The sequence below is a fragment of the Rhea americana genome, unplaced genomic scaffold, assembly GCF_003343005.1.
Source record: "Rhea americana isolate MKP2758 unplaced genomic scaffold, rheAme1 scaffold_319, whole genome shotgun sequence".
Taxonomy (NCBI): Eukaryota; Metazoa; Chordata; class Aves; order Rheiformes; family Rheidae; genus Rhea; species Rhea americana.
In genome coordinates this window covers 363,711-376,490 of record NW_028186445.1, presented here as the reverse complement: position 1 = coordinate 376,490, position 12,780 = coordinate 363,711, and the positions used below count along the sequence as shown (strand labels likewise).

General features: G+C 44.5%; 1 protein-coding gene across 2 annotated transcripts; it reads left to right on the top strand.

The window, feature by feature from the left end:
- Positions 1-260: 260 nt before the first annotated feature.
- On the top strand, positions 261-7,392 carry CNP (2',3'-cyclic nucleotide 3' phosphodiesterase). Of its 2 annotated transcripts, none has more exons than XM_085310394.1 (4): positions 261-383; positions 2,767-3,436; positions 4,086-4,228; positions 4,840-7,392. In XM_085310394.1, exons 1-4 carry the CDS (start codon positions 291-293, stop codon positions 5,290-5,292), a joined length of 1,359 nt encoding a protein of 452 aa, XP_085166520.1. In that variant the 5' UTR covers positions 261-290; the 3' UTR covers positions 5,293-7,392. The 2 variants fall into 2 exon arrangements, with proteins under 2 accessions (XP_085166520.1, XP_085166519.1); XM_085310393.1 differs by lacking the exon at positions 261-383 and adding an exon at positions 900-1,195.
- The last annotated feature ends 5,388 nt before the right edge of the window (positions 7,393-12,780 follow it).

Genomic DNA, 12,780 nt, shown 5'->3' with positions numbered 1-12,780 from the left:
TGGTTTTACAAGCAAGAGCTCTCTCCCCTTTGCTGTGCCTGGACAGCAGCTGTGTCGCCTACCTATGAGTCCAGGAGCGTGAAGACTTCATGCTCTTCCCCCCCAGCTTGCACGGGTGTGCTGGAAGCCCCCGGCACAGACACAGCTGCGTGGCCGAAGGAGAGTCCGGCTTCCCGGCCAGGGGTGAAGGCGCAGCTCGCTGCCGGCCCGCGCCGGTGCCCCGGTCCTCCCGGCGCAGCAGAGCTCCGGCCCCGGGGAGGGGCCCGGGCGGGGCCGCGGGGCTCCGCGCTATGAAAGCGCCCGCGGCGGCGCCCGCCCCAGAGCCGCTTCCCTGCCGCGCCGCTCCGCACCGGCGGCCGCCCGGAGCCGCTGCCCTCACCATGGTGAGCGCCGGGGGAGGCGGGGGGAGAGCGCGGCCGCGGCGCCGCTTTCGGTTTTGATTCCTGGCGGGGAGGAAGCGGCCGGGGCGGGGCGGAGCGCAGCGGGGCAGCGCGGGGCGCCCGGAGCGGCGGGGACGCGGCGGCGGCGGCGGCGGCAGCGCCCGGAGCCGGCGGCGCCCAGGGGGTAACGGAGGGTCCGGGAGCGCCGGGAGCCGGCGGCGCCGCGGGGGCAGCGCGGGGGCCCGGGGCCGGCGCGGCAGAGCCTGGAGCTTCCCCCGGGAGGGAGCCCGGGGCAAGCGGGGGCGCCGCGGGCGGCGGGCGGCGCTGAATCGGGGATTGTTCGCCCGAGGAGCCCCCGCTCCCCGCTCCCGCCCCCGCGGTGCCACTGCGCGGCCGCGCCGCCCGTGAAGGCGAGCATTATAGCGGGAGCTGGCCGCGGAACAAAGGCCCGGGGGGGCTGTTATTGTTCTGTTGTTTACGCAGCTGAGAAGCGGCCTCAGTCACCGCCGCTCGCCCGCAGCTGCTCCCGGCCAAACAGTTCGGCTGGCGCAGGCCAGGCCTGTGCCGGGCACGCGTAGCTGCCTCGCCGGGCGGCCGCGGGAACAGCGAGTCGAGAGGCTCTGCAGCTCCGCGCTCGGGCCAGACCTCCCAGACCGCTGCGGAAACACGAGGCTTGCGCTCCGAGGAGCAGCAGCTCCCTGGGGCGTCTCATGCYGTCTCCTTTTCTTGCACTCCTCCGTGGCGATCAGAGGAAGCTGAAGCGCTTGTCCTCTTACGCGATGACCTGGGAGCCCGGAGTCCTCAGGGAAGCCAGCGTAGGTGTCCCAAGAGACGGGCTTGCTCCTCGTTTTTTTTTTTTTTTTTTTTTTTTTTTTTTTTTTTTTTTTTTTTTTTTTTTTTTTTTTTTTTTTTTTTTTTTTGATCCTACTCTTGGGGTAGGAATTCTGCACCAGGTGCCCCGGGGACCACGGTTGGAGCCCGTCGTCCCCTGTTAGAGGCCTGGCCTGCTGCACAGTGAACACTGGAGCAACGCTGGTGCACAGGGCTTGTGCCAGGGTGCCTCAAAACCAAAAAGCCACCTCCAAATTCTAGAATGAAAAGTAGACAAATAAGTTAATCAGTTGAAATAGTTCATTTTCATGCAGTGTCCTCACCCCGCAGAGTCAAGCAATATTTTTCTGCAATGGGCAGAACATTTATGTAATACGAAAACCCCATAGATCTTCGGGTCAGTGACAAATACGCTCTTCCAGTATCGTGTCTGTGGTTTCTTGACTGCTGGTACAGAGCTTGGGTCTCGTTAACAAGATGTTGTTGTTGGCAGCAGAGCTGGGACTAGTCTGTAGCAAGGATGCAGCTGGGGAGAGAGGCTAGAGAGTTTGTGTATTGGCTGACAAAATTGTTGTCCCTGTTGATACTAGCAGAACCTTAGACAAATTCCTCATTTTCATGAAATCTCAGATTAGCCTAGATCCTAATGAGAATTAATCTTAGATACCAGTTATTTTATCTGGTCAGAAAAGGGGAAGGAGGAAGTGCCAGCTGTCTCGTGGTGTCGAGCTCGACCGTTTGTTTTGGTGCTGAGTGGATGCGTTTAACTTTCAGTTTGAAAAATGCTAAGAGCAGGTTTGCTTTTGCCTGAAGCAATTTAAGTTGTTCTTCATTACAAGACCAGCCTGAAACTCCCACCTCTGAGGGGCAAAGGTGCTGCTGTGCAGTGTCCTAGGCATGAAGAGAAGGCAGTTCTTAACATGAGGTAGTCTCCTTGCTGGCTTTACTCTGAAACAGCCTTTCCTACAGGACTAGAGAAACCCTAAACAGGCCTAAATCTGTTTATAGTCTTTGGATGAATGAAAGAAACGTGAGCAACTGTTGCGTTTCCCCCTTTCAGGCCGAGTTACCCCGGCACGTGGTCTCTTCGTAAACTGGCAACCACAAGTGTTGGTTTAAGCATCCTAACGCTCCAGCTGCCCTGCCTGGCTTCAGCTTTGCKGGAGCTCGTGGGTGCACGCTGCTACCGCGTGGCGGTAAACCTTGCACTTCCAGCTCGGGCAGCGCTGCGGCCGCCGCCAGCGGCTAGCGAAGGCCTGAGCCGGAGAGCGGAGCAGGGCTCCCCCTCCGCTGCGCCTCCTCCCCTCTGTCCAGTGCCAGGACAACACGGTGCCGCCTGCGACTGCCGCAGCGGCTGTGGGAGGGGTTTGAGCCASGCGGAGCAGCTGAGGTTACGTGGAAGCGGTGGCACAAATGCACTCCCAGAGCCGATGACACCCCTCCGAGCACAGCCTTCCTCCCCCCCGATAAGGGTCTGAGCGGCACACTTGTGCAATAGAAATATGCTGTCTCTTGGGATTGCTGGCCTACAAAATATTTTCTTCTTAAATTTCAGAACAGAGGCTTTTCGAAGAAGAGTCACACATTCCTGCCTAAAATATTTAGAAAAATGTCTACTCAGTCAGCAAAAGAAAGGCCTGAAAGCTTGCAATACCCGTTCCTTGATGATGATGATACCATCTCCACAGTCAAAGAATCTAAAACCTTTTTTATTTTAAGAGGCTTGCCTGGYAGTGGAAAGTCCACTCTTGCCCAGGCTATTCAAGATAGGTATAAAGATGCCTGTAAGGTGATTTCTGTCGATACCTATAAAATTGTCCCTGCAATAAGAAGCACTGTTCCTGAAGAATATTCAAAAGTTGATGAGGATTTAGTTGACTATTGCAAACGAGACATCAGTGTTATTGTTTTGGACGACACTCACCATGAAAGGGAACGACTGGATCAACTGTTYGATATTGCTGACAAATACCGGTACAAAGTCATCTTTGCAGAGCCAAAAACACAGTGGAGAATAGATTGCTTGCAGCTCAAGGAAAAGAATCAATGGAAATTGTCAGTGGAAGAGCTGAAGAAAATGAAACCAAGCTTGGAAAAAGAATTTCTACCCTTGTATTTTGGGTGGTTTTTGAGTAAAAGAAGCTCAGAGATCCTGAGGAAGGTTGGACAGGCCTTCTTAGATGAGCTTGGAAGTCTTAAAGCCTTCAAAAAGGAGAATAAATACTGTATGTATAGAAATATCTTTTCAAGTTTTTACTCTGTTGATCAAACATTAACATTCAACAAATAGAACAGACTTGGTCAGCTTCTAAAATGACACTTTTTGTTAAAGTTTACAACAACAAAAACACCGTTTAAAGATACTTACTAGTCCCTATATTTTCACAGTTGACAAAGTTGCTCTTGTAAGTTAAAAAGAAATGAAACAGTTTTCTTAAGAAAAGTCTGCTTAGCTCCTCTGATATTGTAAGGAGCTGGGGTAGGATGCTGGCAGTGTCACATAAAGCAGCTGAGCATCCCACTGGTTATTGTGGGGGACTATGGAGAATTAATGTGAAGAATAAAACAGAAAAGGGAAATATGAAACAATCTTGCCCTTTATGTGGTTCTTGCAACACAAACCACAAAGATGAACAGAARTTTTTCTAGTTACAGCCACTRTTAGCCTAGGTGAGGAGGGAACAGAAGTTTTTCTAGTTACAGCCACTGTTAGCCTAGGTGAGGAGGGAATAGTTTTATTTATCTAGCAGCAAGTAAGATGAAACATTAAGGACAAAGTTGAAGAAAGTTGAAATGGGGCTCAGGCTTGTGGGGTGACATGGGGGGGGTGTTTGTCATCTTTTAGTAGTAAATTTTTTTTACYTGTATTTGCAGTTGCTTCTGCTATTGAAGATCCCAAAATAAAGATAGATCTCACCAGCTACTTTGTGAAGAGGCCACCTGGAGTCTTACACTGCACCACAAAATACATGGATTTTGGAAAAGCACCTGGAGCTGAGGAATATGCCCAACAAGAAGTTAGTGTCTGGGTTCTGACTTTTCCCTGCGGCTCTTTCTCCATCAGACTCTCCCGCCTTTCTAGCAGTATATCCACAAAGCTGAGGGAATGGGCTGGGGAYGCAGCTTCATGTTGAGGTGGGAGGTGATTTTAGAGAGAACATCTGTGTCTAAAGCATAGCAACACTTTCTGGTGGCCTGTGCAATAGAAAAGTCTGAAGTGAGAGAGACACTGACTAGTTTCTGTTAGTCTGAAGAAAATACACCTACCCCCCTGATGCAGCCCTGACTTCCAGCATCATCCCCAACAGCTTGATTTGAGTGATAATGAATTAAGGTGCTTACACTTACAGCTAAACTATTTCATGCTTTAACCRATGAGTCCGAGCACCCAGTTAAATAATGGGATTTATGAAGGAAACAGACAYAACCAACTCCAGATTGTGGAGCAGAAATGTTAGGCCACCAAGTTCTACTTGTATGCCCTGTTACAAGTTTGTCACAGCGAGGGTTACCATGATTAGCTAAGACCCTGAGCACGTGGAGAATAAAGCTAACCACACTGCTAGAAATCCCACCCATTTGTGGTTCACTAAAGCTGTGTTCTGGGCTTATTTCCCTCTTTCCCCAGGTTGTGAAGGCTTCCTACGGCAAAGGCTTTACCTTGTCCATTTCTGCTCTGTTCGTCACAACAAAAACTGTCGGGGCTCGCGTGGAATTGAGCGAGCAGCAGCTGCTGCTGTGGCCAGGAGACACCGATAAGATAACGCCTGCAGACAACTTTCCGAAAGGCAGCCGGGCGCACATCACCCTTGGCTGTGCCAGCGGCATAGAAGCAGTCCAGACCGGGCTCGATCTGCTGGAGTTCGTAAAACTGGAAAAGGCAGGGAACAAAGGTGAAGATGTGGGGGAGATTGGAGGAGGGAAACTGCTGTATTTTAATAATGGAATGTGGATGCTTGTGCTTTCTAAGAAGATTGATGTGAAGGCAATATTCTCGGGTTACTATGGTAAAGGAAAACTTGTGCCTACACAGAGCACCAACAAACGGGGCTCTGCTTTTAGTTCYTGCACCATCATCTAATAGTATGGGCAGGATAGATTATTTGTTTGTTACCATTTGTTTATTTTTTAAAGCAAGTAACTCCTGTAACCTTTAAAATTGTAAAGTGAAATAATTGTACCTTTACTAAATAAGTCCTTTTGCCAACTCCAGTATGTCTCCACGGAGACAGTTTATTGGCCTCAGGAAGAAAACAAGTGACTCTTGACAGACAAAGGAAAACTGTCAAATAGACCCAAACAGTTAAATAGATAAAAATGTCAATGACTGAAGTGCTGAATGCTTTTTTTAAGTAGAAGAGTTTTGGAGAGGCCTAGCTGCACTGCTCTGCTTGTTTGCTCCTTCAGAGGAAGATCCATGGTCTTTTATAACTTCCCTATGAACCACAATCGTTAGATCACTATATGTCAGTACTATATGATCAAGCAGTGGCAGCCCAAAGCCTGTAACTGGTGTGAAGCCAGGTGACATGAACTGTATAACATCCCCCCCACACCTTTCCTAAAGCTGAGGGACTAATATTAGCAATACTAGTAGCTGAATTACTAGGTAAAGACCAGTAAGACCCAGTCATGGGTAATTTCTACCAAGCATGGCAATTACTTCTTAGTCATCTAGTCCCCAAGATCAAAGATTTATGAAGGACATCAGGGTACACAAAAGCCTCGAGGAGAGGGCAGCCTCTTGCGTCCACGTGGCTGCCCAGGCCTGGGCTACCCAGCTTCATGCTCACTGTTAGCACGCGAAGGCTTCCTTCACTGTGGAAGGGGATGTGCAGCTGGGTGGCCAGAAGATGTCTTAAAGACAACTACTGTGGGCTAAAAGAGTCACAGAAAGGGAAACAAGCTAAGCATCAGGAGATATATTCAGTTCCTGTAACATGGCTCCAGTCACTTTCACAGTGCATGTCAAATTGGGCTGAACCAAGTATGGTTCAGTGAACTTATCCTGTAGGGAACAATCCTGCCTTGGCAGGGAATGGAAGAGATGAACTAGCATCTTTTCTGTTATATGTTATAGAAACTAAAATCATGTCTGAAGTATAGGATTTGTACTTCATACAAGATTTTACTACTTTTATCTAATGTAGTTGAATGTTAAAAGTTAAGATGGAAGTAACATTGTAATTTAGGAAGTAAATGGAGGTACTGTAATGACATAACTTAAGTCTGCTCAGATCTAATTTTTTTCCAGCTGGTGGTTTAATGTTCAAGCACTTCCGTTAAGTTTGTCTTACTGAAGCTTATGTTTTTGCTTAGTGAAACTGTTTGCCAGTTGGTCACATACTGTCATTACCTTATTATACACTTAGCTCAACTAATGGGATTCAGGTCAGAACAACAGTTTAAGCTCATGCTATGGCTCAGTGTTTGGTATATTGAAATTAATCCAGTACTAATATGTAAATGCTTACTGTGTTTGAAAAGCATGTGCTGGGTTCATATCTGTAAAGGAGCTGTCACATGGATACAGCTTACCAGTAGCTGTGCACACACCGAAAACACTGTTTACCCAGCCCAGTGCTGCACGAGAAACACTTCCTCTCTCCAGATTTAAAACAAAAGCAAGGTGCACGTTAGGGCTAATCTTGTAAACACTGTGCAAGCTTACTGGTAAAGCAAAAGAGTTCGTGCTGTTTCAAAAAAGATGGATGACAGAATAAATTTCCATTATACCTTAAAAAAAAATCCCCCAAATCCAAAAAACCTGAACTTGTAAACTCCCCCCACCCCCCTTACCTTCATCAGAGTAAGGGTCACTGGCTCCCATCAGAAACTATTTGACGAAGCCACCAGAAAAGTTGTGTCTGCCTGATGCTCAGCTTGGGCCTTTCCTGGCAGAAAAATCATATATGGCTTTGTTTTATCAAAAGAAATAAGAAGTATTTTAAAGCATCAGTTGAAGACAGCTCTTGCTACAGGGTAGGAGCCTGCTGAATCCCCTCTCCTTTCAGTGTTCTGGTAACATAACCCAGTGCTCCAGATTACATCCAGCACCAAAATACACAGCTAGAAAATCTTGTTCATTTGCCTGTTTAAGAACAACAGTGAGACTGTCGTCATTTAAGTGTTTATTAGTTTGTACATCATATACAGTTTATAATAAAGTAAACCAATTGCATATGGTTTTGCTTCAGTCTGTGATATTCTTCATATAAACACATCATTATGAATTATGCCTAATGAAGTAAACAACAAATATTCACATTTTTACTGTTCACATCCTAGAAAGGTAAGGGTCCAAAGAGGAACAGTGTTCATACTAATGTGAAGCCTGCCTTAGGGAGGATTAAGTGTTTGGCAAAGCGATCTGCAATATTGATTGCTCCATGCAATATTCCTTTCCTCCTAATGGAAAGGTAATTTACACTGAGGTAAATATTCCTCCTTATGGAAAGGTATTTACACTGAGGTAAACATTCAGAATTTGTCTTCAATTCAGATAAATAAATACTATAGCACAGGGTCTAGCATCCTCTCCAAGTTGGCTTCACATCAGTGTCTGCTTTTTGTCTTGACTACTCCTTTATGTCTTTACAACAAAGCAGATATGCATGCAATGAAGGTGTTCGGTTTGCTGTTTTGCACTCCCCCCCAACATTGCTTCACACTCTATAGTCTTCTCTGAAGCACAAGCTATTGAGTGACAGCAGGGAGTAAGATGGGGTAATCAACATAATACTGGCTATGCCAGAACTACAGTCAAATTGCATACGCAGCCAGAGGCAGCATACAAGTTCCCAACGAGCTACTGCATTCCTGAGCCATCACCAGTAACACCAAAGCTGGAGTTCAGTAACATCATGTTGCAGACTATCTTGGCACTCTACCTAAAAAGCTTCACACAAGGGCTTTCCTCCCTAGGTCAGACCTATGCTAAAATGAAAAATTAATTAGTGCTAGTCAAAGAAGAAGGGATAATCCTGCCCCTTCCTCTGCACACGTGGGGAAAACCAGGGGAAGTCAAGGAAGGCCAAAGCATTACATACTATCTTTCACAGCCAAGCACAGGTCCTTCTTCCCCGGTGAACAGGTACAATATGGACATCCACTCTGGAATACAGTAGCTGCTGTGCACAAATGGCCTCTGGGTGTAAGGAGGGTCATGGAACTGCTATCACCAAGTTTGTCGTCTGTCAGAACTGGTTATAGCACTAATATAAAAGAATGAGATGGACCTTAGCACTACTCAGAAAAACCGAAGTAGGTGCAATACATAAGCTGTCTTCTTCCCTAAGGAAGGGGAAGGGAGGGTACAAGGCACAAATTTAAATGGGACGAAAACATCCGCTTGAAGATAAGTGAACATTTTTAAGTTTTTACGGAAACTGAGGAAGTAATTTTGAAGGAATAGCAAACCACTGTGTGGTCCAAATGCTTTGGTCATTCAATTGGTTGAAGACTGATTTGGCTGAGCATGGCCATCCAACGAGGCTGGCTCAGAAACCAGCCCTCATGGTTGGGCAAAACCGCCAAGTGAGTTTCCGTATCGGAAACGGAACGGCACAATAGCTTCCACTCTGTATCCTAGTCCGATACAAAAAGAGCTTTAAGGGACTCGCAATATTCCATGGTTACTTAATACTGTTGTCCCTAAACCTTTTTTTTCCTCCTCTCAATTTGCATAAATGCAAGTATTTACAAAACAGTCAAAAGCCTTTAACACTAAGAATCCAGCTTTATAGCAAAACTTCCAAGTTCACAAATGAAATCAGGTACCTTCCTATGTAGCATGTGTAGCAGAAACAATTAGAAATGCCTGTCAAAGTGGGCAGCCAGAAGCATCTTAATGTTCTTTACAGCTGATTTCAAGTCCAGGTTTAGTATATCTGGAAAAGACTCACACAAAGCTCCCCTGCAAAAGGTGGAGCTAACAGAGCATCAAATTTGAAAAGTAAATCTACACAAGGAAAAAAAGAATAAAACCACACCACACCGGGCTTTGTGGTCTAGACAACTTACATGCAAGCATCTCCCAACACTAGCATTACTGATGCATGTTTTCATTTTCAAAGCATAAAATTCCTTCCATTTTAGTATGAATGCAACTGCACTTCACTATGTGAAACTAGCCCTACAGCAGCTCAGACATTACAAGTATCATGAATTAGACAAAGAAACTTTAGAGGGAGAACACAATCGTTAAACAATTCCTTATCTTTTGGCAAATGCTATACAGAATCACGACAGCTTAGCCTAGCTTTACACAGGTTGCTCTGCTGACAGCCAAACTCCCCATATGCACAGTTTTTCTATAGCTTACATCTTCTATTGACAAAGTCAACGGTTACTCTATTATTCAGTTATTGAACAGTCCAATAGCAATTACTTTTGTCTTGTCTGCTAGACCTCTCCGGTCAATAATCTGTTCTGCCTTTTACCCACACCAACTCTCCCTTCAGGCTATCTCCTATCCGCAGGGGGTCTGAGGAACAAGCAAGAAAGATGTATCGAAAGCTGCTCAACATGGACATTTCAGGTCAAGGGAGTATAACTATTTACCAGGCTGATAAGGGAGCAGGGTCTGCACATGGCGAACAGCCTGGTGACATTTTTAGCTACATTTCTGAGTTAACTATTAAAGTTCGCTGTCGTGCCCCCCCCCCCAAAAAAAAACTCCTTTCAGTAATGATCAAGACCGACTTCCAGAAAGATGTTTTTTTCATTAAAAGTAGGAGCTTTACCATCAAGTTCATGTTGTACCCTGCAGTCATGTCAAAGGGAAAAGCATCTCTAACTTAGACTTGATCCAGGTATATCCCCCTATGCTTGTGTTTGAAGAGCATCATTTAACTTCAGAAAAAGCACAGGCATAACATCAGTTTAAGATACTTACTAATCATTTGGGGGGCAAATTCCTACACCTGGTAGCTCCTATCAAGCCAAAGGAAGCCAGGGAGGCCTGTAAATGGTAGCAGCTATAAAACAGCATTAAGGTTCCCTGTGGCTACATATGAAATACAACCCACCAATACCATTCTGTGACTATTCAGTGTGAAAGGCAATGTTTTAAACAATGCACATCTGAGCAGACTTTTTCCTGAAAGAAGCAGTTYTGTATCTCCAAGCTGTGCTAAGACAGGATGGAGGTTACAACGTCAATGCAACCTGCATCACACCACCCTGCTACTGTCCTGAGGTAACAAGATAGTCACTGAATTCCATTAACATCGTAATGCACTCTGCAAAAGTGAATATATGTTTGTACTCACTTTTAATCACGTAATAGTGCTCCTTAAAGAACTCTTGGCACTCACCATATTAATATTTAACTACATTAAATCATGCATTCATGTACAGTTCTATATAAWTATCTGCTGTTTACATTTCCCCTCTCAGGAGGGCTCTCAGAAGCATTTTACTTCTGTCTTCCAAAGAACAGTTTCATCTAAAGTTTGGAGAGAAGGAAGCCTGTTTTTCTTAATTGGGGGGAGAGAGGGAGAAAAAAAAAATTAACAGCAACAAAAAAAATCATACTGACAAATGCAGGATTTATCCCTGCATGGTGATAAAAGACTAAGAAAATTCCAAACTGTACAGTAATATTAATACACACAGACAAGACATTACGAATCCAGAATGCCTCACTGAAATAAGTCCTGTAAACTCTAATTTACAAGTGCCATGAGAACTGGAGAAGTCTCAATATGCATAGACTGGTATTTTAATTCCCCAAATATTTACCATTACAGAGTCTAAAAGATGCTAGGACCTTACTTTGCTCTCAGTGCAATCCGGGTAGATCCATCAAGTTACACTGGTGCAAAGGAAGTTAGAATAAATGTTGCAGAGTCTATTTTTGGAAACATTATTCAATATTAACTCATTTTAAAAGTTGAATTTTGAGTGAGTTATAAAATGTCACCTTTGCTCTGCAGCACTAGAATTTAAGCCCTTAAATCTTCCCTCTATGAAAACAGATTGTCAAAAATTCTGACAAAGAACAGCCACAGGACTGTAGTATTCAGCAGCAGCACCACGTTTCTATTGCAACTGATGTAAATGAAGTTAACTTGCATTGCAGTCTAGCAACTGTCCAACTGAACAGGACAAGTACAGCCCTCAGAAGGAAGGAAGACAAAGATATAAGCAGTTTCATGCAATGAATTCATTGCAATCCTTTTTTTTTTCCCTGCATTAAGAAGTCAAGTCAGATGTTATAAAAAAGTTAGTGTCAGGTTTCTCTAGGAAAAAGTCTTGCAGACACTCAAAAGAACATCTGTTTTCCAGCCAGGCAAAATCCAGCTCTCCAAATGTCACTACACTACAGCAGGTCAGTTGAAGAAACTCCAGATACAGCAATGCCTCTAAGAGGCTCTGCCCCTTCACACTGGTGCTGCTGAGTGCTAATACRCACAAACCTCACTTCTGCAGCAAGGTCTCCTACAGTTCTGTCAGATCTAATGCCACATGCTAAGCTCCAGAACTCTTTTAAAGGTAATATTTAACTTGATCAAAGCAACTAGTCAAAAAAGAACTTCCATTTTATCTCTTCACATTGTAGAAAAAAAAATAACTCTAGAAGCAGAGTCCTCCTCGGCTGATAACCTGCTATAACATTACATTTATGGTGAAAAATAAAACAGCATTTCATTCATGCTAACAAACAGTACCACCAAGCCAAATCCATTCTGAATTCAAGATGGTGCAGCTGCACACAGCTCCAGGTTTTAACCTCATCACTCCAGCATTTGTCCTGACACTGTGCAAGAGAAGCAAGTTACAGACTGTCAGTTCAAAGTTTAACTTTGCATTTTCTTGCTTCTTTGAACAAGTAAATTATTTTTATTTGAAAAATACTTAACTAATTTAACGTATTTGTACAGTTCCTGTAAACGTTATGAGAACACACTCCTGCACACRCACATAGTAACCATTTTCAGTTAATTACCTGAATATAATTTTGCATGTCTTCAAAGCTAGAAAGGGCTCATCCACACTATGGATCAGTTCATGAAATCAAATATGAAAATTTTAAATCATAAACTCAATCTTTAACACAAATATAAACATTCAAGTGGATTAATCAAAGAAGATATTGTGAGGAAATTCAGCCCAGGGCAAATTAAATGTTCCCTTAAAGACAACAATTCTTAGAGTCAAAACATAAAGCCCTTAATTCTAACTCCATCACCAAGAACTCTCACATAAGCTGCCCTTCTAAATCCAAAGCATTTTTCTTGATATGAAAGTGTTAACCTCACATGCTATCATTTAAGTTAATGCCCAAATGTACCATTCTGATAGAATCATGGCAAAAAAATGACAGCTGGTAGGTTAAAAAAAAAAAAGCAATTGTATCATTGATTGAATCTTAGCAACACTTTCAGAAGATCAAAATAACTTACAAGTTGCTACAAACCCTAGACATGCTGCCACACTACACTCTGGAGCCAACCAAAACAAAGCAGATTACGTCACCCTCTCACAAGTCAAGATTCCAGGAAGAGGACTTCAAGAAAATCCCCTCTGTCGAGAAGCAGGAACAGTCTGAAAGTACAGGCCAGCA